This window comes from Haplochromis burtoni, unplaced genomic scaffold (genome assembly GCF_018398535.1).
Source record: "Haplochromis burtoni strain Fernald_Lab_line unplaced genomic scaffold, NCSU_Asbu1 Contig_294, whole genome shotgun sequence".
NCBI lineage: Eukaryota > Metazoa > Chordata > Actinopteri > Cichliformes > Cichlidae > Haplochromis > Haplochromis burtoni.
In genome coordinates this window covers 740,059-765,665 of record NW_024582655.1, presented here as the reverse complement: position 1 = coordinate 765,665, position 25,607 = coordinate 740,059, and the positions used below count along the sequence as shown (strand labels likewise).

General features: G+C 42.3%; 2 protein-coding genes, 1 long non-coding RNA gene and 2 other non-coding genes across 8 annotated transcripts in view; 3 read left to right on the top strand and 2 right to left on the bottom strand.

The window, feature by feature from the left end:
* LOC102313911 (sphingosine kinase 1) lies at window positions 1-19,977 on the bottom strand. The gene is made up of 5 exons (XM_014339584.2): window positions 19,332-19,977; window positions 11,150-11,299; window positions 6,695-6,789; window positions 6,120-6,235; window positions 1-5,154 (listed from the first exon to the last, which is right to left on the bottom strand). The coding sequence occupies exons 1-5, from the start codon at window positions 19,756-19,758 to the stop codon at window positions 4,254-4,256; spliced, it is 1,689 nt and encodes a 562-aa protein (XP_014195070.1). The 5' UTR covers window positions 19,759-19,977; the 3' UTR covers window positions 1-4,253.
* An 819-nt stretch (window positions 19,978-20,796) lies between these two features.
* LOC102313006 lies at window positions 20,797-22,443 on the top strand. The gene is made up of 5 exons (XR_316947.3): window positions 20,797-20,933; window positions 21,225-21,292; window positions 21,470-21,530; window positions 21,717-21,780; window positions 21,983-22,443. It is a non-coding gene; the product is annotated as an uncharacterized LOC102313006 (long non-coding RNA).
* On the top strand, window positions 21,572-21,643 carry LOC121815762. The gene has a single exon (XR_006055337.1). It is a non-coding gene; the product is annotated as a small nucleolar RNA SNORD49 (small nucleolar RNA).
* Window positions 21,812-21,881, top strand: LOC121815761. Its single transcript, XR_006055336.1, has one exon. It is a non-coding gene; the product is annotated as a small nucleolar RNA R38 (small nucleolar RNA).
* Window positions 22,139-25,607, bottom strand: part of LOC102313208 (fas-binding factor 1 homolog) — a 12,236-nt gene continuing 8,767 nt past the window's right edge. For all 4 annotated transcript variants that reach the window (XM_005940844.3, XM_014339583.2, XM_005940846.3 and 1 more), the window contains 8 exons: window positions 25,466-25,584; window positions 24,675-24,797; window positions 24,398-24,574; window positions 24,143-24,319; window positions 23,909-24,046; window positions 23,739-23,838; window positions 23,537-23,652; window positions 22,139-22,266 (listed from right to left, as the gene is read on the bottom strand). In XM_005940844.3, the coding sequence (XP_005940906.1) occupies window positions 22,186-22,266; window positions 23,537-23,652; window positions 23,739-23,838; window positions 23,909-24,046; window positions 24,143-24,319; window positions 24,398-24,574; window positions 24,675-24,797; window positions 25,466-25,584 (1,031 nt within the window). In that variant the 3' untranslated portion in view covers window positions 22,139-22,185. The remainder of the gene's footprint in view (window positions 22,267-23,536; window positions 23,653-23,738; window positions 23,839-23,908; window positions 24,047-24,142; window positions 24,320-24,397; window positions 24,575-24,674; window positions 24,798-25,465; window positions 25,585-25,607) is intronic.

The window sequence follows — 25,607 nt, the reverse complement described above, 5'->3', positions numbered from 1 at the left end:
TATATGAATGTGTTTATTGGTCTTTTTTTTTTTTTAAAAGAAGTTCATAACAAAATAAAAGGAGATGATAAATGCCTGGTTGTCATCAGCCAGTTGAATAGACGTAATAACACCCTTATATGTCATTATTAAACATTTACAGTCAGTCAAAGCGCTTCACTTGCACTCTTTGTGATTGTATTGTAACCTGTGCAGATCAGAGCCTCAGTATAACACTGACATATGCGAAAAGAAAGAAAAAAACCTGTCTTTCATAAAGCTAAACTGTGATTTCACATGGTAAACAGTTTGTTTTCTCATGCACTTATTTATTTTTTCAGTGCACCACCTAACTGCTGTCTTGGCTTAAGACTAAGGCACTTTCTAGAGAAACGTTCTTCCTTTTACTTAATTTTACATAAAAAGCTCTTTAATTGGCACAATTTACAAAACTGTGCCACATGTATAGATATTTTTTTCATTTTTTATTTATAGACACAAATAGTATAACACATTCAAATGCACTAAACCATTGATGTTCTGCACTAAAAGCTTATTTAGCACTTTATAACATCACATAAAACAAATAACACATGTACCAGATGTTTTCTTGTGAGTGTATCACTCCAGCCATGACACGAATGCTTCCTTGGACCAGACCTGTCTTTACAAATGTCCTGACTTCTTGAATGGTGACACAATCTGTCCACAGAGAGACAAGCACCTACTCAAATCTATCTGCGTAGTAGTTCCTGCTGCGAGTTTCTCTAGAACCACGTTTTGGCAGGATGACGCACTGACAGAAACACAAACTGACAATTTCTTAAGTACAGTGTACATGATACAGAAAGGATAACATATTCAGATTCTTACAGGAACAGAAAAAAAAACATCATTGGTTTGTATAATATCAGTTCATAGTCTCACTTTTCATAAATCATTTGTAAAATGCTGTAACATTATTGACATAGAGAAAAAAAAATGTTGCTGTTACATTCAAGCAGCCAACGGAGTACAACAAGTCAACAGTATAGTACCGTAGATTAACAGCAGTGTGCCAAAACCCTACACTGAGATGAGCTATTATTTGCAGCTGTGCTTCAATGGAAGTATCAAAAAGTTTCCCCAATATTTCATTACAATAAGCTGGATGTTCGGTTTTAATAACAACAAAGAATGCAATGTCTTCTGCAGCTGAGCTCCGCCTACGATAATCATCACTGTAAATCTAAAAAAGCAGGGAGCAGGTGGTAGTTTCAGTAGATTGCATTGAATAATGTAAGAAGAAACTATCACAGATAAAACCTTCACTCGATGTTCAGTGATGGTCCAGCAGAGGGAACCCTCACTCCAACTATCTGCAGCCATGACAAGGCATTTGCATAGGTCATCTCTACCCTTATGAGATGTACATTTAATAATGAACGGTGCAGGCGGGCGACAGCAATGTCAGGAGTGCACCCTCGAGAGCGTGACAATGCATTCAAAGCACCTGAATAGCATCGCTGAGGACACAGCAAGGGTAGAAGGTACAGCATGTCAGGTATGAGTTGGAACGCACGGAAAATCAAGTATTAGGAAAAAGATCGGCACTGCAGTGAAGATGGAAACCAAAAATATGCATATTGAGTCAGGTCAACTTCAAGTATATTGCAGTTCATTATAGGACTGTAAAAGTATTATTAGGGAGAGAGGTTTGTCTCCTTTTCTGCAGTGTCCTATAATTCTCTGATATTATCTTCCTCACCCGCTATATTTTAAACTGCTATTTACTTATAGGATTTATCATAAAACAGATAACAGCAGCAATAAATTAATAATTCATTTGTTTTTGGGTTTTGTTTCAAATGTCTAGGTTGTTTTTAAAGATACATTTAACTTGTATTTAAACATTATTCAGTTGGATTTTGATGTCCTAAATAATCCATCTAAACTATATAAATAAATCAGCCATCCTCTGTGTTTATCACGTGATGTACACAGAGGATGGCTGGACTAAAGAATTGTTTTTACCCTCTTCATAAGCAATCATTAAAATACGATCCAATATAAACATCTCATGAGCTGATTTTGTTTTCTGGATTTGATGTGCGCAATTTAATACGATTTAGGAAATATAGAAGAGCTGTATGTTTTTATGAGGTATGGAGCATGTGCAGAGCACCTGAGTCCCTCGTGCAATTATTTATTTCATTTTTCCCAGTGTAATTACCACTGTGCAGCTTTCATCCAAACATATGAGGCACCATTTTGTCTGGTATCCAGCCTATGATATACTGCAGGGGTGGAGCCAAGTGGTGGCCAGGGGTGGCCTATTTGGGAACTATATGTGTCTACTATTACTGTGTCTATTACTGAACAGAGTGAACTAAAAAAAATTATGCTTTTTCTTTTTGAAGCATTTCTCAGCAGCTGTTGTTTCCTGGTGGTGCACTTCTGTATGTGTGTTATCAGAAAAATAAATGGAGACGTAAGTTTCTGGGCCACCCCAGTGTAACTAATAGTAGCAGTCTCAGCCAGTGTCCAGGTGGCCGGCTGCCATTGCCCAATAATTTTCATTACGACTCTAAGAAAGAAAAAGGGTTCATCACTCATGGAACCCCCAGAAGCAGCAGAAACTGGTGTGCGAATTCAGCTCATCACATCGACTGTATTTCACTGATGACAGTGATGTATTCATCAAAACCTTGAAGCAGCTGATCTTCAGAATTTTGATCTCTACCTGCCTGTCGACATTACATATTTTCACCTTCAGCATTACATGTGATTTTCTTTTTAGCAGATGCATCTGCATTTATCTTTTCTTTTGCTCTGTTAACACGATTATTTTTTATAATTTAAACTAGTGTGTGTGTGTGTGTGTGTGTGTGGAGAGGGCACGGATAATAATGCTAACATTTTGCACTTCTCCAGCACACTAATGCTCATCACAGCTGCGTTGACAGCCAGAGGAAAGGCCACACAGCTGAGCAGAGCTTTTGCCCACATTGATTGCGCGCCTCTCAATATTCAATGCTGACAGACTCAAAATGAAATCCTACTTCCTCCATTTAAGTGTGTTTCAACCAGTCTAATATGTGTTTGAAGCCCACCTAAAAGCTTTCATATGAGTAAAAAAAAGAGAGGCTCTCTATTGAGCATGGTTTTACAGATGTAAAGCCTCATATTAAGGACACATTAGGTGCTGATGGCTCGTTAACAGAGGGAGGGAGAGAATGAGTACAATCTTAAGACGGCAAGAGGAGTAGGGATCATATGCACAGTGGCAGACCATGCACCTCCCCCTCGCTAAGTGCTGCAGAGATGTAAGGGTACGTGTGTATCTGTGTGTGTGTGTGTGTGCATAGGAGGAGGGGGAAGGGGGAAAGAAAGTGAGAGTGTGTATCTGCGTGCGAGCAGAGGCAGATCCATGGTGGTTGTAGATGGAACAGGAGGAGAGGAAAAGGAGCGGCCAGCAGTGGAGGTGTAACCTCAGGTGGCCGGGTTTCTGTCTACCTTGCCAGCACTTCATGCATTGTCAGCTGATGAATGCTTCCACGCTCAAGAAAATGGAGTGGGCATCATAGAGTGATAAAGCTTAATGTGACAAGATCTCGCTGTTGCTTTTTTTAACACACATTAATCAAAGATTAAAGCTCCGTTAATGCGAAATCCTTGGTAGATTTACATTTCCTCTTTAAGAAATCTCCTCTCTATGAAGCTGAGAGGGAGGCGATGCCCAGGAGTTAGATTATTGGTCTGGTTTGGTACACTGGGTACAAGCGGTGTGTTTGATTTTTTTTTTCCAGGAGTCTCCCAGGAAGGGGAAATGTGCTTCTCTTCACATGTTCCATGCTTATGAGGTCTGACAGCAGAGAGCACAATGCACTCCTCCGCCAGCACCCGCTAAAGCTTCTCATGCACGATCTCACACACAAACATACATAAAGATTTCTCTCTCTTATGCACTCACACACACATACTCACACAGACACATAATCCCTCCGTATTTCCCTAAGCCTGGACCAGCCAGCAGCAAGACCAACCATCCATGGCTTTGACCCTGAATCAAACATTTGGAGAAAGAGGGGATGGAGATCCATAAAAATAGGACAAGTTGTTTCAGTAGAAAAATAGAGAAATTTACAGAGGCTGATAAAATGTCTTTGGCACTTCTGAAAAAACATAAAATAATTAAAAACAAAAAACCCAGCACAGATCAAGAAATTGACACTGAGTATAAAAGGCCAATCTAGAAAGCTCTACAGCCAGGAAAAGGTTGTGATGCTCCAAATTCATCCACGCATGAGTCTAGCTATTCCGGGGTGGATCTGAGCCTGCACCGGCCCGTACTCCACCACCTCTCCGTCCACGGTGATCATGCCTTGTGGAGTTATGGGCTCTAGTCGCAGAGCCTTCACCTTCTCATACACCAGGTGGGGGCAGCCACATGCCAAGTGGCCACCTTTCTCCATGGCAAGGAAGAGACGCAAAAGGGCAGGCCGGGAGATTCCTGCTGTCACGTAGAACAGATGGATCAGACCATCATCTGCCATTGCACCAGGGACTGTCCACAGGTCCTCAGCCAGGTGGGACTGGTAAATAGCCAGCACCAAGACAAAGTCTTCCTCCTTGACTACTGTCCACGTGTCTGGGACAGGTTGCTCCAGGTCAGGGAGCAGAGAGTCTACAGGGGCTCTTGTCTTGGTGTCACTCTCGATCTGAGGCCTCTTGGTGGTGATGGCGTTGTTGGAAGAGTTGGTTCTAGTGTTGTGGTTTGAGTTCATGCCATGGCGAGAGCTCGGGTTTGGGGAAGTGTTGGGGATAAACTGACAAGGAAGTGAAGAACAGAGTGAGGGGTGCTGAGGTGTGGACGGTGGGTGGTTTGTTGTGAAGCTCCCTTTTGAAAGTTTTGGTGCTTCCTTCACAGGAAGGTATGCTAATCTGCCCTGATACACTCGGAGTGAGGCCAGACGTACCAGGGTGCCCATAAGGAACCGGATAGCTCCGACGTGGCGGTACTTCTCGCTCTCAATATCGACATCTGCCACAAAGCCCCAGGCCAGAGAGAGGAACGAGAAGAGGCGCTGTTTAGAGGCTAGGTGGACAGACACCAGGTCCAGAGGGCCAACCAGGCCTTTGCACAGCATGAAACCACAGCTCAACAGAAGCTCCTCATTCCATGCTGGAGGTGACCTGAAAAGTTGTTTAAGAGATCATGAGGTAAGCCTCAATTTCACAACTACTACATGGGACTACAGTGGGGTGAAAAATTATTTGAACCCCTGTTAAATTTGTAAGTTTACTCACTGCCAAAGAAATGAAAAGTCTCTAACTTTTATGGTAGTTTCATTTTAATAGAAAGAGACAGAATATCAACCACCATGTCCTCAGGCAAGGTTGATATTCTCTTTCTCTCCATTAAAAATAAACTAACATTAAAAACACAGAACCCCAAAAACTGGGGTGACAAATGTGTGAATGAGCTAAAGCACTACAAATGCTCACAAATAGACACATAATGAATTAAATAAACTCACTGCTGCACATAATGCTGATATTACTGTAGCAACAGCATGCTACTGAACAACATTTAACTACTGAACTGGCAGTTTGGTCTTGGAGGGTGTCATTGATCAAGTCTGATCTCAAAACTTCGGATCTTCAAAGTTTCAGTGCTACACCTACAGACCTTCAGATCTTGTTATAAGACCATGACTCAGCAGGTCAGAGCTGCACTGAAGGCCCAACAGCTTGTTAGTCAGAGGCGGCCATAATGTTTTGACTCATTAGTGTATATTTCTGTTCGCCCCTTTGATGTTGTGCTAACAACCAACCAGCAGATGGAGATGACACCTTGAACATGTGCTGGGTCAACATGTTCCCCAGCTGCACTCTGGACTATAATCACTCATAATGTGCCAGTTTTTAAACCCATTACATCATTCCTTTGAGAGTTGGAGGAACCTGAAATGACCTTGCCGCACAGCAAAGCAGTTGAAAGTCTTGTTTCTCTCCTGAGGAAATGATGTGCCCAGTCAGCCTTTGGCATAATTACACAAGCATGAGATAAATTGTCTTTTTTTTCCAAAGCTGAGGAAGGTTTATCTTTTGGACTGTTAGCCCATGCATTTAAATGACTCATTAATGGATCAACTCACTGTGAGTAGTGGTGGACGGATGCAGCCAGGGCATTGCCGGAGCCACCTGGTAGAATACCCAGAGGGATCTGAATGGCCTCTTGCCAGTCCTCTCGGTCCATAAGACCATTTATCACCTGAATAAGCAAGAAGAATAGAAGAGCAGAATCAGACTGTGGTTCTAAATAGAAAGTAGTGACTGTGGAAGACTGCAAGTTCTGATAAAAAGTGTTTCTCTCATAGTTACAGCTGTTCTGTGTTAAGTGTAGTGCTTCCAGGAAACATGAAGGTACCACGGTGGAAGATTTATAGAATCAGAGAATCAAAAGCAAAAAAGAAAAAAGAAAGAAAAACCTTGACATTACTTATATTCTACATCATAGCTTGAAAAACATCCACAGAAAAAATTAAGGCTTTTATTTATCTGGTGCCAGACTCACATCACCTGAGCTCTTTTGTCAAGATTGAGAACAAATTAAATTTTTATAGTCCTATTCTAAGAAGTTCCTGAGAATAGGGCAGGGTTGTAAGAGTTTGTATGATTTTCATCCGCGGCTGATTAGCACTTGTGTCCTTGCCAAGTAAAGTTAAAGCACCTCAAACAGCAGCCCATCTCCAGACATGATGACCAGTGCATCCCACTGCGACAGGTCCGCCTTTCTCACCAGCTCCCGAGCGTGGTTCTGATGCTCTGGAAGACACGAGAGGAGATCGAGAAGTAAAACACGAAGCAGAAAGTGCGGTGAAATGCAGGACGTAGCAAAGACATAAAAAAAAGGGCAAGGTCAGTGAAAGAAATATGCTCCCCTTTATCGCCAGCCTTTGGGGTAGGATCAGGGAGATTAGGCAGAAAAGAGATTCAATTTCCCCTTATCAGGGCAGACATATCACATTAGCCCATCCAGTGGCTATTCAACAGCTCCAAGGCAGCTTTAGCCAGCCTGCAAACATCTGTGACTGACAAATATCTGAATGTGTGTGTGTGTGTGTGCATGCATGAATGTTGGTTAATGCGCTGGAGGAGCAGTGAGCTATTTGTTAAGCCTAGTTTTATTGGCAGCATCGTTGAGTAGGTCCCTCTGCAGGGGGCTCATCCTGTCAGCATCAAATTCTACCGTCCTGCCAGCCGACACTCCGCAGTGAAGTCGTGCATGGTAAAAGAGGACGGCAGATATGAAATTAACAAACACTGATACGCTCACATCATGGTTGAAATACTGTTTTCTGATCTATTGATGGAAATAAAAACATCGTCTTTTCTTTTCACTTTGCTCAATTTTTACCTGTCTTCCCCACAACCCCCATGCCTGGAAAGTCTCTTGGGTCTCCCTTTCCCCAGCGGTGCTCCCCATGTTGCTGCTGTTTGTTTGCTGTTTGCTGGGGAGGCTCGAGGCACTGATGCAGTGCTGTGTTGACAGACTGAAGCAGAGGGAGTAACTGCACTGCACAGCTGACTCAGCAACTTGAGCCCGCCGAGGGAGTTGATGCTTTACTTCCTAGCCACTTCCTTATTCAAGAGGTCGCTGTCACGCATACAGCCTTAAACCTGACGGCAGAGGTGCCACAAAGTTTTCACCTGGCACGCTGGCTGTTGATTTTTCCACCATCTGCACACGACTAACAAAGATTTTGCTCTGTTTAAAATCCTCAGTAAATTCCACTTTAAATACAGCTGTTCCCAAGTTGTGTCACCTTCGTGTGCCTCCTTCTGAGGTTAAGCTGGGTAAAAATTAAACTTGGTGCACTTCATACAGTATGTAAAAGGTACATGCTGACACAAGAGGTGCCTCCACTGGTACTTGTCCTTCCTCAGGCTAAGGCAGTGTGATACAGTCATCAAGGACCTGTCCCAGTAAATGGTTTATGCCAGTTAATCTGTATCAGACCAAAGAAGCCCTTTAGTGTTCCCTACCCCCACCTTATTTCTGTTTAACATTAGTTATTGTTGTTTGTCTGTTTACCTCCCCACCCAGCTGCCAGCCTTCCTTTGAATCCCAGAGGTCTGTATAATGAGTACACATCAGCAGCCTCTCTCAAATAAACAAACACAGAGCCTGTCCTGTTATTTTTTGAATTTGCTGTTGTGGTTCATCTCACATTGAGCTACACGCTACCAAGCTGATGCGAGAAGCAACAGCTGCTTCTGTTGATTCTGTCAAGCAGGGTTTGGCTGGAGGCAAGTGGTAACCTCCAGGACTGAATAAGAAGACAGTGCTTTTACAGTTGTGGTGAGAAGTTCACATACACTAATCATGGGCACGAATGTAATGATAATTTGGGGCTTTTAATGATTTCTTTGAACTGCTCTTTTTCCAGCGTGGAATGATTTTACAGCATATCCCAAAAGGTTCATTCTGTTCATCTGGACGTAGCGTTTTCAACGGGAGAAACATTTCGTCACTCATCCAAGTGACTTCTTCAGTCTCAGCTGACTGCAGGTTGCCCCAACCTTATAAACAGTACATTTGCACAATAACTGAAACCTACATACATCTTTGGCGAGTTTAAAAAAGCATGAATTAGGAGCAAAAGTTGGAAGTTATTTAGGATTTTCTTGTATCTATACAGGGTCAAAAGTATGCATTCTTGCCCAGATGTATACATACATCCCCACTATTTGGTTAAATGTCCCTTAGCAAATTACACCTCTACCAAATGATTTGTTAACCAGCAACAAACGTCAGGCATAATTCTGGCAGGACATTTGACCACTCTTCTTGGTAGAACTGGTTGAGTTCATTTAAATTGGTTGGTTACCTGGCATGGACTCAGCTTTTGCGTAGTTCACAAGCCTGAAGATGTTAGCCTCCTTTATCCATTCCAAACCCAGTTTGTGTGTTTGGGATCATTGTCTTGCTGGAACACCCAGCTGTGTCCAATTTTCACACATCTAGCTGCTGATCTGAGGTGAAGTTGAAGAATTTGGAGGTAGCCCTCCTTCTTCATGTTTCCATCCACGCTGTGAAATGTACTGGTACCACTGGCAGCAAATCAGCCCCAAAACCTGATGCTAAAATTACCACTGTTCTTAGCTTTGAAATCCTCGTCTTTATTTCTCCTAACACGCCTCTTGTTGTGGCCAAACAGCTCAATTTTTTGCCTCATCTGACCATAAAACTTTTCTCCTGAAGCCATTAGGCTTGTCCATGTAAACAGCTGCAGGTTTCATCGGAACTTGAACATGTCAACTTTGGAGCAGGGGCTTCTTTCTTAGTTGGCACTCTCTCAGTCCATGGCAATGTGGACAGTGACACTGGTGTTCCAGCAGTTCCCAGTTCATGGCAGGTTTAATCCTAGGTGGTTACTGGGTTGTTCCTATCCATTTGTTTGAAATGATGATCTTGGAATCTGCAGTTGTTTAGAAATGGCTCCAAGAGACCTTCCCAACTTTTTAAAATCTACAGTCTTCTTTCTTAGTTCTTCAATGAGTTCATTGGACTTTTCAGGGTTGTTCTGAGATATGATCAATCCAATTAGTGTTATCAAACACATAATTGTAGTCAATCACGATCGCTAATGAGAAGTTCACTTCTAGCGCAGGGGTGTCAAACTCCAGGCCTCGAGTGCCGGTGTCCTGCAGGTTTTAGATATCACCCTGGGTCAGCACACCTGAATCAGATGATTAGTTCATTACCAGGCCTCTGGAGAACTTCAAGACATGTTGAGGAGGTCATTTAGACATCAAATTAGCAGTGTCGATCAAGGACTCATCTAAAACCTGCAGGCCACTGGCACTCGAGTTGCCTACCCCTGTTCAAGAGGCTGGCACAAGTGGTAGATTCCCATTAAATTGGCCAATGTTATGACTGAAGTAAAGACAAGCTGGTATAAAAAATGTTTTTCTCTCTATAACTTTGTGTAAAGTGGTACAGGAGATAACTTCTTCTTTTCCTTAACCAAAATTTGATGAAGGCTTAAATTATGCATTATTAGGTACATGAAATATCGGTTCTGACACAGTTGTAGCCAGTAGCTCTCTGCTGAGCTTCAACTCAGTTAATTCAAGGCACTGAAATAGCAGTCCGTATAAACACTTACATACATATGAAAAAGGAGAGTCTGTAGTAAGGAACAACACTATTGCCACTGGGAGCTTTCTGCTTTCCATTAGTACTTTGTTTGTAGACCAGGTAGTACTGACCAATCACATTTGAACAGGCTTTCATTGCATGCGGGTGAACCGTGCATGTGGAAATCAAAGAATGAATGTAATTTATAAAATGCAGTCTTAACTGTATATGCTGTATATGCTGATGATTTATTTGATCTTCAATGTAAAGGATTAATGGATGGAGTGGGTAGGATTGTCCCACATATCCACTGGCTGCAATGAAAGCCCTGAAAAACAGTTTTTTGTTGAGTCATCTATGCAACGTACAAACAAAATATATGAATGCAGGTTGCTGCCAAGGTTGCTAGCTTGGCTGGTAAGCACATGATAGCGGCTTGAGGCTTTAGAACATGATTTTATAAACCAGTGGTTGACATAGGCTTATAAAGGCTTTATCAAACTTTGTATAGTTAAAGTTAAAGGCAGGAGGGTAAATGAGTCTATGTGCTTATATTTTATTCCATATGTTTGGGTATTAAAGCCTTTTTATATTTCTTTATCAGCTTATTGGTATCACGAGGGAGGTCACTTTGAGCTTAAAGCCTCTGATTACAGCAACCAACGCAACACTGTTTGAATTCACAAAAAGCATAAGCAATTCATATGGAATATGGAGCAGCTTGAGAGAGATATTAAATGCGTATCACTGCACATGTGCCTGAGTGCCTGCTCATACTCGTGCTTGAACATGTGGTTTGTAAATTTGTGATCACACAGGCAATGCATAATTCCTGCAGAGATTAAAAGTTGTTTTAGAGTGCAGTTATGTCAACTTATGTGCGTGTGTGTGTAATTGGCAGGATGACCTAGTTCTTTAAATGATCGTCCACGGTGGGGTTAAAGACTTCAATCTGATATTTTCATATGGAGGTGACCTTGAGAACATTGCCAGCCGACCGCACAGGGAAAACATATTTACGAGTGCGTGAACTCCACTGACCTGTGATGACAAGCGTGTAGGGAACAGAGGCTTCCGTGAGCATGCCCTGTATGTGGCCGGTGAAAAGCTGGAGAGCCTGTCCGCGCCCGCTTTGAGGATTCACCAGCATCATGATTCTGCAAGGCCGACGCACCTCCATATACGCCACACCTGAGAGAGGCAGAGGAAGGTGGATGTGAGTGAAGGCGAGGACAGAGATGAAGGAGTAGGATTTTTAAAGAATGTATAAGGGCAGCCTTTTCCCTCAGGGTCTCTTTGGCACAAAAAAAAGAAGTATGAGGCAGTAAAGGCACGGGCCGTGAGAGCATTCAGGCTGACAACGCTTCATTTTAATGTGACATGCTACTTTCTTCAAAGAGAGAGGGCTTACAGATGCTTCTCATTCGAGATCTCACCATGTATTATTAGCAACTCGTGACATGTTGTCGTCCCCATGAGGGAAATCCTCCTGTTGCTTGTGTCTTTCAAGAGAAGACAGATTAATGGAATGAGAATATCCATTTTCCTGAGGTTTTTAGGGACTCTGCCTTTTTACTCAAGGGCACATGTGCACTGTGGATGCTAGCTGTCAAATACCAGTATCAGCATTGGTATACTTGGTCAGATTTGGCACATTGATGATGATTAAATCGTGACACAGTGCTCTCCCCTACATAAGCTGCCTTTACAAATTAAAAGTATCAGCACCTGTACTGGTATTGGCAACACTTGTCCTGTATTTACTTGGTTAAAAAAAACTGCACACCACTGCTAATTGGTAAAAAAGGAAAGGAAAAAAACAATATAGCTGTACCACTTCATGTCAAATGTGTACATTTAACCTTCACAAGATTGTGATTGGATCACTTCCAACCTTGTCCCGCCTCTAGTTCTGATTGAAAAAAGTCCCTGACAATAACTATAATTAAAAATTAAACGCTGCTTGCTTGGCAGCTCCATCTTCAACATCCTTTTCCCCAAAATAACCACTGTCAGAAGTAGAATAATGATGAAGTTATAGTAGATTGTCCACATGACAGTGCATCCTGTAGACAGACAATGATTCCCCACATTGCTCCTGATGCCAAAAATCAACTGCGAAATGTAAAGTAATGATCGTAGTAAGGGCTACTACAGGACTTTGCAATATCTTAACTACAACTTTTCATCATATTCTAATCTGAAAGTTCTGAGAGGGAACTAGACTTCTGCGAGCTTATTAAAGGAACAATATAAAGTTGCAGAAAAACTGAAAGTGAAATGTAGAGAAAGAGCGCAGGAGATGTGGTAGCGTAATGGGTTAAGTAAATGACATTCACCAGTGAGAGTGGGGTTTAAATCCCAGGGCAGCTAATTATTTTTAGCCCATGCTCGTTTGTTTGGGGGCTTAAAACAGAGAGCTGCGGGAGGAGAGCTGTCTAATTTTAAATCTGCAGTAGGCAGAAATCTGGAAAAGATTTCTGCCTACTGCAGATTTAATTGTAAAATACTTGTTGGTTGCAACTAAAAGGATTTGCAGCTTTTACAGAGTAGTTTCCCCCACTGGAGTTGGATTTTGCAGCAGACGCTCCTGACCTTTAGAGCACACACAGACTCGCCAGAGACCATATCAAATGAATCAGAAAGGACAAAAACATCATCCCATTTTGGGGCACAGAGAGCAGAACCGGTATTGATTTCTGCCATAAATACATGGTTGTAGATGATACTGCCTTTGGTATCGGGCAAGCAAAGTTTCTCAGAATCATAAAATGTGACAGATGTAAAAAAAAAAAAAAAGATCCTCATCATTTAGTAATTTCAGCTGTCGTTTTTAACCTTAGAACTGACAGAGCAAATGCTTTTGCCGTCTTTGTTTTGACTCACTATCTGTTGGCTCTGGCTGAGCTGTCAGGGTATTTGTCCTCTTGATAGTTTATAACCTCAATTTCCAGGTCTGTGACCTGTCTGTGCTACTGCCATCCTCTACTTTATATGGCCTGTGATGACAGGAAACAGTGACGGTACGAAAATATCTCAGAGAAAGAGGTGTGAACCCGCCAAAAAGAATAAGGTGAGAGGGCAAAAACACAGGTGCATGCAAACTGTGCCTCCATTCAGTCACACAGGGTTAGCATTGTTGTTTACTTGAATCTGAGCACAATGTGGCATCCAGACACAAAGGTCCTATCTATACTTCCAGAATACAGTGGAAAATGGCTGCTGATAGTGAAAGGGCTTTCAAATTGGGTTTTTGCCCTCAAGTCTGCAGGGCTGAAAATCATCCCATTTAATACCTACAGACACCCTTGAAAAGGGTCAAACCCAACACAGGCATTCTTGTTTGTTAAAGCAAACACCTTTAGCATTTTTCACACTGGGATATATAACACATAAAGCAAAAGATGTGCTCATCCTGAACTATGCTTATTACACCTGTGAGTTTTTGTCAGTGATTCAAATAGAATAATGCAACAAAAGAAAGAAACAGTGTTCAGTCCCCCACCTAACTCATTCTAGCCTGTGTAGCTTTACTTTGAAACAAACCCACTGCCCATTGCTGCATTAATTTACAGCAGGGATTTTCTCAGATCTTCATGAATGTGTTCTAATTGAGAATCACTGCAAGCATTGAGATAACATAACATAACCTAATGTAGCTAATAAAGAGCCAAGCTGGGGGTTTTTTAAGCTAAATGTTATCATCAGAACATTAATATGTCTGCAATAATAATGCCAAAGTGTTTAGCATCCACAATGATGCGTGCAAGGTGCAGAAATCTTGCAACATTTTGCGTTGAATTCATTTTAATGACATGTCAGAGGTATCATTAAGGAGGCAAAGACCAGGATTGAGGTGTAAAAAAACTTCAAGTACATCAGATAGCACAGCGTTTACAAAGACCCAAAAGTCAGATATGACTGGACAGTTCCAAAACATATGTAAAAACATGCCTGGTGACGAATTCTTGCATATGTGACAGTGATATGACAGAATTGCAATTTTGAGAGTCACAGGCTGCTAACGTGGCTGAAATGTGGTGGGCATGTTTAGGTAGACTGTGGTATTTTAAACAATTCTTAATTAGTACTAAGGTGCCCAAAGTGTGCCAAGAAAATATCCCCAACACCATCACACCACCAGCACCAGCCTGAACGGTTGATACAAGCCAGGATGGATCCATGCTTTCATGCCGATTACACCATATTCAGACACTACCATCTGAATACCGCAAATCAAAATCAAGACTCATCAGACCAGGCAAAAATTGTTCCAATCTTCTCTTTTCCAATTTTAGTGAGCCCATGCAAACTGTAGCCTCAGTTTTCTCTCAGCTAATAATAGTGGCACCTGGTCTGGTCTTCTGTTTTGCTGTAGCCCTTCTGCTTGAAGGTTCAGTTCTGCATTCAGAGATGCTCTTGTGCATATTCTGGTTGTAAAAAATGCTAATTTGAGGCACGGGTGCCTCCCTCAGACCTCAAAGCAGTCTGACCATTCTCCTTCGACATCTGGCATCAACAAAATTTTCACCCAGAAAACTGCTGCTCCACTTTTTCAGACTATTTTCTGTAAACCCTGATGGCTGTGTAGGAAAAATCCCAGTAGATCAGCAGCAGCCCGTCTTACACCAACAACCATGCGACATTGAAAACCACGTATATTGTCTTTCTTCCCCATTCTGATGCTCAGTTTGAACTTCAGCAGGCCAACTTGACTATGTCCATATGCTGAGCTGCTGCCATGCAATTGGCTGATTAAATATTTGCATTAACAAGCAGTTTAACTGGTGTACCTAATGAAGTGGCTGCAAGTGTATATGAACTGGGTCTCTTACAAAACGCTGAGATTACGGTGGGAGAAAGAAATATGCACATGCAGCTTATCAGATTAAAATGAAAAAAAAAATAGATTTTCTTTCTCTTTCTGTGTTTTGATGTTATCTCATTGAACTCGTGTTGCACAGCAGCACTGATAAGCAGTATTATCAGCAGTAATGGTGACTAAAACTACTTGTCTCCTGTCTTGTAGAATAGCTCATTAATTTTGTAAGCTACTTCTTTCCTTAAAAACTGCATATCAGTAATCCTGTGCTCTGCTGTTTTCATATTTTAATAAGTACTGCTGGTGAAATTTATACTCTAATTTCAGAAGATTTGCATGGTATACGTTGGGAAATTGCTCATAAAAAGAGGCTGATTTAAGTAGGCATACCCAGACAGTACATACAGGCCACATTGAAGAAGATTTCTGAAAACGACAACTTCCCAGACATTTCTACTGCCCTGACCTCTGTGTCACCTGTGCATATGACAGGGACTTATAGGGGTTATATGAATGTGAATGTGAAGTCTGTCTGGGATGTGAAGTCAGATACCTGCAGGCATCATCCTGCCACAAAATCTTCAGGGTGTGCATTTCACAGATACGAGTGGGTAAACACACACCGGCAGCGAGGTGACAGGCAGACGGGAAATGACAGTGTGTCAGAACTAACAAGTGTCGCGCTGACAGAGAGAATCTGCCACCTCATTTCCAAAAAGGTGTACGTCTATACAGGAAAAAAAAAATCTAAATAAAGACAAAATGTGCTTCTAAGTTTCGCAAGCGGCAGCACAGGTGGGATTTGTTAAAACATGAAAACATTGAATGAAAACTCCTGGAACAGAAACAAATATGTGGGTTATTTACTGAGAGCATTCCTATTCAGGAGCAGCACTAAATTCAGGCAGCAAAGAAGCATCTGCCAACACACTCACACATACACACACTGCATTCCAAGGTTGGGCGAGTGTTTGCTGGAGAGGAGGAGAAGACGTCCAGAGAGTACAAACACCAGTGCCCGCTGTGGCAGCGGCTGACAGCCCATCACAGCCATGTGTCACAGAGCAGAAGACAGAAGCTCCAGGGGGACCAAGATGCCGGCCGGGGTGAGAGGTCTTCTCGTGACGCATTTTTAGCTCTCGACTCTTTCAATGAGGAAGACATGACTGCTTCAGTGGAGGGCCCCATGGGAGATCACACAATGACAGGCGCACCTGACCCCAAAGCTTCTAGTAAACAGTTGCTTTTGAGGTAGCAGAGCACTAGAGGTGGGCGGATCAATCCAAATACTGATATTAGTGTGCTGGTATCGATATTGGAACAATACTAGTGCAACAGAGTCGATACGTCATTTCTAAGCTGACTGAATTGTGTTAAATAGTCTTGTTTTTTTAAATTAAATAATATACCTACTTTGAAAAATACCTGAACCTTTTTCTGCTGACTGTCACGCCTATTTTATTTCTAGTCCATAGCACATTTAAACCACAGAGGCTGACCCAAAGTAAATTCAATATTAGGTCATTAGGTCAAATTAGGTCATTAAAAACAGTTCAGAATCTGCAAAGTGATGATGATCTTAAAAGTCATGACACACCTACATAAGCTGCCTTTATACGGTGAAAGTATTGTATCGGTATCAGCAGTCCCTGTATTTATTTGGTTTAGGGTTGATACCAACATTTGCAGTATGGCACACCACTACTCGTAGCTCCTACCCTCTTCTCCTTCTCTTTTGCACTCTTCATCTTAAATAGCAGACACAGTGGGTGCCAGGATCACACTCACATCACCACTGGAGAAGCTTATTTGCAGATTTTAAAAAGTGCGGCCCCACTTTTTTTCTGGAGTAACTCAAGACAAATCCTCATTGATGATGTACCAGTGTAGCAGGAAGGAAAGAAGGAAACATGTCATGTAAAAAAAAAAATGTGGAATTTACAATCTGCCTTCTATCAGATATCCGAAGAGCCAAAAAAGGATACGGCTAGTAGCCAAAAAAAAGCAGGCGCTTGTAAGATAAGTCAAATCAAGTAACTATCATCTCATTCTTTCGCATGCAATCTCCCAGCGGATCTTCTAAGCAGCAGGACTGTATCATAGTGTGTGCTCTTCATTATTTACAGCGCATTCATTCCAGTGAACCCACAGTGAGGATAAAAAACCCTGCGACGCTACCACTGTGATAGACATCAGAACAGTGGCTAAATTAGCAGAGTTCCAGCCTCACTGTAAACTACACCTTCATAGATTAGATTACACGTTTAAATCACTTTATATCTGAGTGTAAGTGTGTCACCGTGATAACTCCCTGCCTAAATACCAATCTTGTGCAGTGGTTGCACTTTTAATCCAACCTTTCCATCTGCAATCCCAGATGAGATGGCATGCAATTAACTCAGGGGGTAAATACACTATTGGGGATTAGTGAGTCACTCTGACTTCCCCTGCTTCCTCTGTGACAAGCAGCAATTCTGCAACATCATTAGTACAACATTATTCACTTAAAGCACATAATATATTCCGTTAAATGCTCTTTTATTAGCTCGACCGGACCTGGAACGCTAAAACAAGCTTAAGAATTAATGATATGATCACATCATCGCGTGAGATGCTGCGTTCAAAAGAAGAAGACAAGTGAAAGAAAGCTAGGAATAAAAGGCTACAAACTGTTAGAGGCCTGAGCCGGTTCATTAGTATGTCTGACTGAAATGCTCCCAGGCTGGAGCACTTTGATGCGGAGTCCAGTGAGCAACCAAGTTACCTCTGAGCTTACCATCTGTCTGCCTGCCGCAAATAAACAGTTCAGAAGCAGAGGGAGGCTGGATGTTCCTCATCACACAGTAGAAGTGGGTGGAACGATCCAAATATGGAGAGTGTCGATACCAATGCTGGTATCAGTATTAGTTTGATACTAGTGTAATAGGATCGATATTTAGTTTCCATCCTCTAAATTGAGTATACAGCCCATTGAACTGAACAGGGGAATAAAAACTTTTTTTCTGTTGACTGCCAAGTCAGTTTTATTTAGAACATTAAAGAACATTTAACCAACAAAAGCTGACCAAAAGTGCTTTAAAGACAGTCACATATACATCTTAGGTTTTCAAAATACATGAAAAGCTAAAAGGTGTATTGTATTGTCTTAACTCACAATAATGGGGGGTAAAAATCATAAATGTTTTCAGAATTTGCAAATTGATGATGATTCATCTCATGAATCATGACACACTGCTCTGCCCAACACAAACGGCCTTTATGGGTCAAAAATATTGGTATCGGTATTGTATGATAATACCAGGCATGTATTTATATTGGTATCAGATCGATGTCACAATTTGCAGTATCACAGCGTCCAGTCTCTCTCTCTCTCTCTGTGTGTGTGTGTGTGTGTGTGTGTGTGTGTGCTGTGTACACCTGGAGGCTGCTATTGCAGGAGGGCAACCTCATTACATATCCTAACACTTCAACATTCCAAATTAGTCACCGCTCACTCAAATATCCGCTTCTTCTTTTCATATTTCTGGTGTGAAGAGATATTGCCGGACCGACAAAGAGGATTCAGAATCACAGTTTTGAGACCAAAACTGTTCTGCCCTGCATCCTCAGCAAGTATCACCAATCAGTTCCCAAATGAGTGATAGTGATAATTAGGCGCATAAACTCTTCTCATACAGTATTCACGTTAATTATCCTGTTGTTGTATACCAGATTGGAGCACAGAGGAGATAATGAGATCGGAAGACAAAAGGAACTTGAGGACAGTCTGCATTTTAAACAGAGCGAGACATGACGAGGCCTAATTAGACGAGGCTGCTGCAAAGCTGGGTGAAAAACAGACGCTGTTTTGATGTGATTTTTTTCCTCCACCCATCAACAATAAACTCTCAGTGGGAATTTACTGAGCGCGAATATGGAAGGATGAACAGCAGCTACAGCCTCTGCTGACAGAAGATCAGTTGAAAATCCAACTACTTAAGTGATCATTTTTATGCGTGTGTGTTTTTCAAAAGAAGCTTCATATCCAACAAAAATCACCACCATGGGCTACATGCATGAATGGGACAGCAGTTAACTGCTAACCGTTCACAGCAGGTAGAACAGGTTACAGTAGCAAGTGGAATGTGTTTCCTCTATGCCAAACCTGTTTGTTGTTTTTTTTTTTTCTTTTTCCGGGGACTTGGAGATCTCTGCTTTGGATATCTGTGCACGAGGCTCTTTCTGAGAGCCAGAAAGGCCTTCTCACACCCCTGACCTCACTGAATACTTTAACATCTGCACATAAAATTTGTCAGCGTTCGCCTTTTTTTTTTCTTTTTTGCTACATATAGTTTATTTATTTATTTTACAATATAAAGTTGAATCTCAGGCTTCACACGTGTGACCCGCGCGTTTACTCACCGTCTCTCCGGGGCGCCTGGCGCGCCGAAGCATCTCTGATGGCATGAGCCCACCTCTCAGCCTCCTGGAGGTTGGCGAGCGGGTCCTGGACCAGTGCGACCCGAAAGCACTGCTCCACTCTGTGCCGGGTCACTCCGGCGCTCATCCAGCGCCTCTTGAACGGGTAGAAATAGGCTGTAAAGTAAGCGCCGACGTCCGCGCTGTCCGGCCCTCTGTACGCCCGACAGCCGACACAGTCGGTCAAGTTAAAAACCACCTTAGTCCGGCCGGGTGAAGAGGAGATTCTTTGAATGGTCAGCGCGCTCTCCGTCAAGCTCACCGAGTAGCGGACCCTGTCGTTGAGCATGTCGGTGAACTCCCCGTACAGCACGCCCACGAACCCATTCCGCTGGCGGGATGGGTCCGGATCACAGGCGTCTTTCTCCATCCCGGACGGAGAGTGCGACGCGTCCCGGAGGCCGGTGAGCGGATGGCGGTGCGGTGCAGACTCTGATTCTACCAGCCTGCTGTGGGACCCTTTAAGCGTAATAACAGCAGCTTGCTTAGTTCAGAGTCTCTCCCTAGTGACTGGGAAGGGGAATGGCAGTGATGGAGCTGGAGGAGAGCGCAGAACGAACCGTCCCAACCGCGTCTCCTTCTCACACTTTATGAAACACTTTGCACCTTATCTGTGCAGCAGATTTTATCTAGTGACACCAAGTCTTACACAATATTTCAAAACTAGTAGGTCCATTTTAAGACACTAACTGTGTGTCATTTGACTCACAAACTCCAGACTAAAATTCAACAGGCGATGTCTCCTATTTTGTTTTATTTTATTTTTTTCCTGCTTGAATGAAGTCACAGATGTTTGGATGACACACCAGAAGTAAACAGACTTGTCAGGATCCTATGCTTTGATAGTTTATTACATGAAAATTGCCCCTGCACAAGCGTATATGTGTAAAAGAAGTGTTCAAGTAAAATGAAAAAATAAGTAAACATATACTACAGTCCATAGAAATACTCTATTACAAGTAAAAGTCCAGCATTTATAACGAAAAAGTATAGCATCCAGTAAACTATTTATGACGAGTAACTCGCTCATTTAACCAGCTTTACACTGCTGGTCATCTAAATCTATAACCAAACATCATTTATTACTTTATTTCTATTAGTATTATTGATAAGAATCTGCGACAATAAATAGCAACTAAATGTTTTAAAGTTCAAAAATATAGAACATTAGACAATGTGATCACATGACCTCGTTTTACACAGTAACCGTAAGCGGACCACAATATCACCAGCTAGTTTTTAGCTTTATTAATATTATTGTTGCTGTTATTATTATTAATAACCATGGATGGTAATTGGGTTGTTACACATTTTTAGCGAGAAACAATGAAAAAAAAAAAACTTTTCAACCACACCCAATCACGGTCACGTGGCATGTGACGCGTACGACACATAAAAGCGTTATCACGCGAGATTTCCGGTCTTCTTCTCCAGGCCGTAGATAAGCGCGAGCTGCTTTCTTGACTTTCGCCATGCAGTTCATTTTTGTTAAATTATATTCATGTATACATGTTGAGGTTGCTGCTGGTGACCCACCGTGAGCAGGTGAGACTTTGAGGAGCTTTTAATGAGACCTCAATATGTGGAAGTTTTAATTGTGCGCGTGTGCTAGCTGTTAGCTGCTCTTTAGCCGGGTGAACACGTGCAGTGAGTCCACGCAGTCGAGGACTCAGAAAGTGGTAGAATGAGCGTTTCGTTTAAGTAAGGAAACATGAATCATGTTTACTGGCACGCAGAATAGAAGCACGGTAAGTTTGATTATTTACGTTTTTGACGAACCATGTTATGTTGCTTGTGTCACGTTACAGCCAATCACTGATTTAACTTCTCATACAGGTTTGGATGATGCAGAGGGACTCATTTGTCTGCCTGCAACAGGGCGAAGTTTTATTTCCTGATTAAAGGTAAAACTGGTTAACAGTTGTATGCATTTGTGTCAGTGCAGTACACATGATGAACTTGTTATCCCTGTCCGAGAGAACAAAACCTTGTGGAAAGCCATGGTATCTGAGCTGGTGTGTTTATTTGTGAAACCCACATGCTGCTGATGGATCCTCCCTGATGACGTGTGTTTTTTGCAGATTCGTGGCTCATCTGTTCTCCTTTCCACTGAGTGCCTAAGGAAGGAACCACAGTCAAAAGGTTTGTATTGCACTGGATCTTGTGATCTCTGTTGCCACTTTTTCAGTGATGAAAACTGCTGCATAGGAAGTGCCGTCTGATGCGATAACTGACGATAGAAAGCTGTTCTGAGAATCTGCAAAGCTCTTTGCTTTCAGCTTGTGTGATCTGAGCACTCGGTCATCCACGTGTTGTTTCCTGGTACAGGTGCTGTAGCAGCAGAAGAAAGGATGAAGATTTTCTGGGCTTGAAGACAGCAGGTCCTGAGCAGGTAAATCATGCAAGAGTTGTGATTTTTAAAGTCAAGCCAGTGATGATACAAGTTATCCCTGTCTGAACTCAAGTGTGGAGTCATGGTAACCTGAGGCTTGACTGCTGATGTTTTTATAGCAAAGTTTTTCTTGAATATTGTATTGATCATGTTGTAATTTAGTGTTATGGTCTTATTTATTATTTTATTTTCTAACTTGCAGATTGAGCTGCTGTGGAAGGACGGAATACCAACCTCAAGTGTGATGCCAGAGGAGACTATTAAATTCAGTATTTGTCTTTATGAAAGATGAAAACCATGTTGGATCAGAAACGTGTTTTTTAATAAAACTACGAGTTATAAAATTGAAGTATAGAAAGTAACGTGATTCCATATGTGCTGGGAGGAAAGCCCAGCATGTGTTGGTCAATCTGTGCTGAAAGATCTGTAAGATTTCTTTTTCAGATTTTCTAGAAAGAACTGCTCCTCTTGTAGGTATTCACGGTCCTGTTGGGGGCAGAAAAACAAAATCCAGTCAGTCAAAAATCTGAACACTTGAATTCTTGACAAATGATTTCAAGCATTTCTGGCCAAATAGTGATTGTATTAAAAAGCTGTGTGCACTGTGATGCCTCATGTTGACTGAGTTTCCAAAGTGCAATAAAAGCCTGTACTGGATCATAACACTTGTGTTTATCTGACGTCATTTCTTTTGGATTGTTTGCTGTGGTTCCATTTTTCCCACCAACAGTTTAGCAACAGTTACCAAAATAAAAGATATGAACAAACCTCAATGCAATGAATAACTGAAGACTTGTTATTAAAATCTTAAATAGACTGTACTGGTTTATATATTCTTTCAGTTTGTCTAGGATAAATTTAAAACTAAATGGATTAATAGGTTTCTTAAATGTGAAAATTGCTGTCTTTGCTACTGAGGCCTGTACTGTCCTGGTGACTCCAGGGTTCTATTGGTCAGATGCTCAATGCCACCCTTTCCATGTGAAACCCTGGGTTGATAACCAGCTTTGCATGACTATTTATCCCAATTACACATGTTGGGGTAAGGGGACCCAGATAATGGAGAGATACGGTGAACTCTCCTTATAGAACAGTCCCAGGTTTTTTTGAAGGTTTCTTAATTTTAGGTCAGTAAATTGATACATATGGAAATAGGAAAGCATTGGGCTGGTTTTAACCTTCCAAACGTCGCTGCCCATTCTGATTTTGTTTGGCCAGAGCAGACGTTTGTGTTCAAAAGAGTGGTAAACAGACTGGTTTTCTACTCTACCTGAGCCCCAAGGGTACTTTGTCATGCTGCCTGGAGCAGTCAGGGATCAAACCAACAACCTTCCAATTAAAAGACAACCTGCTCTACCCTGATGATCCACAGCCACCCCAAGGAACATTAAAAATGTAAGTATAGCACGCTGCTGTACAGAAATAAACAGAGGCCATGAAGTCTATGATGTGCAATTTCTTTGGGCAGGTTTTGGGCCAGTTACTCAGTCACACACATTGGCTGCTACTTCTGCACAGAGGTGAATGTGGAATTGGAGCCAGGGTGGTGGGAAGAAGATGTGTTTGGCTTCACTGAAATAGACTTCATCCAAAAACATCCACAAACAATCAGACCTGTGTCTTAATTTAGGATCAAATAAGGTTGGCTCAAATAAGGGTAAAAATTTCACATGTAAGGAAAAATAGAGCATGTGAGCTGCTGTTTGTCAATTCTGTTTTAGTGATATTTGACATTTGCAACTAAAAATGTGCTCACCTTTTCTGCAGTATATCTCCACAGAGCCAGATTGGCCTGAAGTGCCATAGACTGAGAGCTGGTAAATGAAACTGGAGGAGGAACATTTAGGGTTGCAGGCAGCTCTGAAACTGAGTCTGTAGGGACAGTAACAAAGGCCAATTAGAGATCACAGAAAATGTGTTACTTTAAGCTAGTAGAGAAGACCAACATTCAGCCTCACCTGTTAAAACGGGGGCAATAATTTGTGGTAGAGGTGTAAGAGGAGGGTTTTGCCCCAGCCTCTCTGTATCCTTATGCAGGTGACTTAATCGTATTTGCTCCTGTAACAACAAGTGTTAAGATAACCACCACATTCATTCATTTATGTGCTTCATAAAGTGACACACATACCTTTAAAATCCGTTGCTCCTGTTGCCTCAGGTGCTCTGTTTGGGTGTGAATATTTCTCAGTCGCGCCTCGTGCTCCGCCTCCAATCGTTTCGCCTCCTGCAATGCTCGTTCCCCCTCCTCATACTTCTCTGCCGCGAGCTGTGAAGAACACGGTGTAGGGAAAATATGAACACACGCTGGACAAAAAACATGTCCAACACACTACACACAGGGATCGGTGTAGTGTGAAATTACCTTGCTGAAAGCCTCGACCTCCTGGGCTCGTGTTTTGAGTCTCAGGGCCGTGCTGCTTAGTCTTTCTTTCTCTCTGTCCAGCTCTTCTCTAAGTTCTTCCAGAGCCTCTCGCTCCCGTGCCACAGCAAGTTCCTTCTGTTTCAGCTCGGCCATGCGAAGCTTCAAGTCAGCTTGCTCCTACAAAAGGTTTTTACATTTTTTGTGCCTTTTCACGACTTGTGTGGGCTAAAGAGCTGACCTAAAGCTCAAGCTCACCTGTGCCAGACTTATGATGGAGCCCTCCCTCTTCTCCAACAGACTGCTGACCTCACGCTCAGCCCTCTCATGCCTCTGCTTCTCCTGGGCGTGGAAGAGTGCCCACTCGGCCGCCAACTTCCTCCTCTCATCCGCGCAGTGCTGCATCACTGACTTCTGCTCCTCCAGTAACGCGCTCTGAAAACACAGAAAAGGCCAAAGAAGCAAGTGGCGGTCAAGCTGCGCCAAGTTGGTGCAAAACACCTGTGCTGCTGCTGCAGATGTTCGTTGGCCTCACCTTGGCTCTCTCCAGCTCCTCTCGCTCCACGCTGATCTGCGTGGTGAGGACACACCGCTCTTCCTCCAGGCTTCTTTGGGTCGACTCGGCTTTGGCCTGCTCTGCTGTCATCTTCCAGCGCTCCTAAAGCACGCAAAATTAAATGGCATCTTCAGTCTTTAATGAGAAGAAGGTCAGTTTATATTATAGGTGGTATTTTAGCTGTTTTCCTCACACTTATAAAATATAGCTTAAAAATGAATAAGTAGGATGCTCTGAGCATCTTAGAGAACCTGCCAAAGGACAGAAGACCACTGTTTATGACTGTGGTTGCATGTTTTTTGTCAACATCGTACATCAAAATGAGCTTTGGGCTTTATTTCTTCAGCATTAAAAGCAGTTTTTTTGGATGTGAGGCTTCTGGCAGTTCGGAGATCAGCTCAGTGCGGTTGGGAGGCATGTCTGGTGCATACTTTCTGTCTGTGTGAGGCTCTGCAGACGCAGGACGACCATCTTCTGTCTTTTTGTTCTTCTCAGTCTGCGCAGCTACTTCTATTGTTATGATTTCAATTAAACATGAACCGCGCTTTTGTTCGTTCGCCCATGTTTGGTTCATCAAGCGCTCGGCCATAATTCTACAAATTCCAAATACTTAGTTGTCTCTTGATGTGAGGTAAAAATGATTCTGCAATATTTCTTAATATGCAAAGACAATGTTTAGAAATCTAAAGTATGACATTTTTCGTTGATGCACTACTGCAGCAGGTCCCGGTGTATGATCTTGGTCTGTTACTGTCATTTCTCATAATCACCTTCTCAAGCTGTCTCTGCTGCTCTTTAAGCTGAGTGTCCATCCTGGAAATAATGTCCTTCAGGTACGCTTTCTCCTCTGCCATGGCTTTCTGCTGCTGGGCCAGATGACCCTGCATTGCTAAAACGCACGCACACGCACAC

What these genes read in the sequence shown, in the direction of transcription:
- LOC102313911 (XM_014339584.2), bottom strand. Translation starts at nt 19,758, where the DNA reads ATGGAGAAAGACGCCTGTGATCCGGACCCATCCCGCCAGCGGAATGGG. An exon ending in CCAGGCGCCCCGGAGAGACG is followed by an intron (nt 11,300 to 19,331) that starts GTGAGTAAACGC and finishes TGCCTCTCTCAG; the next exon opens with GTGTGGCGTATATGGAGGTG. An exon ending in CTACACGCTTGTCATCACAG is followed by an intron (nt 6,790 to 11,149) that starts GTCAGTGGAGTT and finishes CGTGTCTTCCAG; the next exon opens with AGCATCAGAACCACGCTCGG.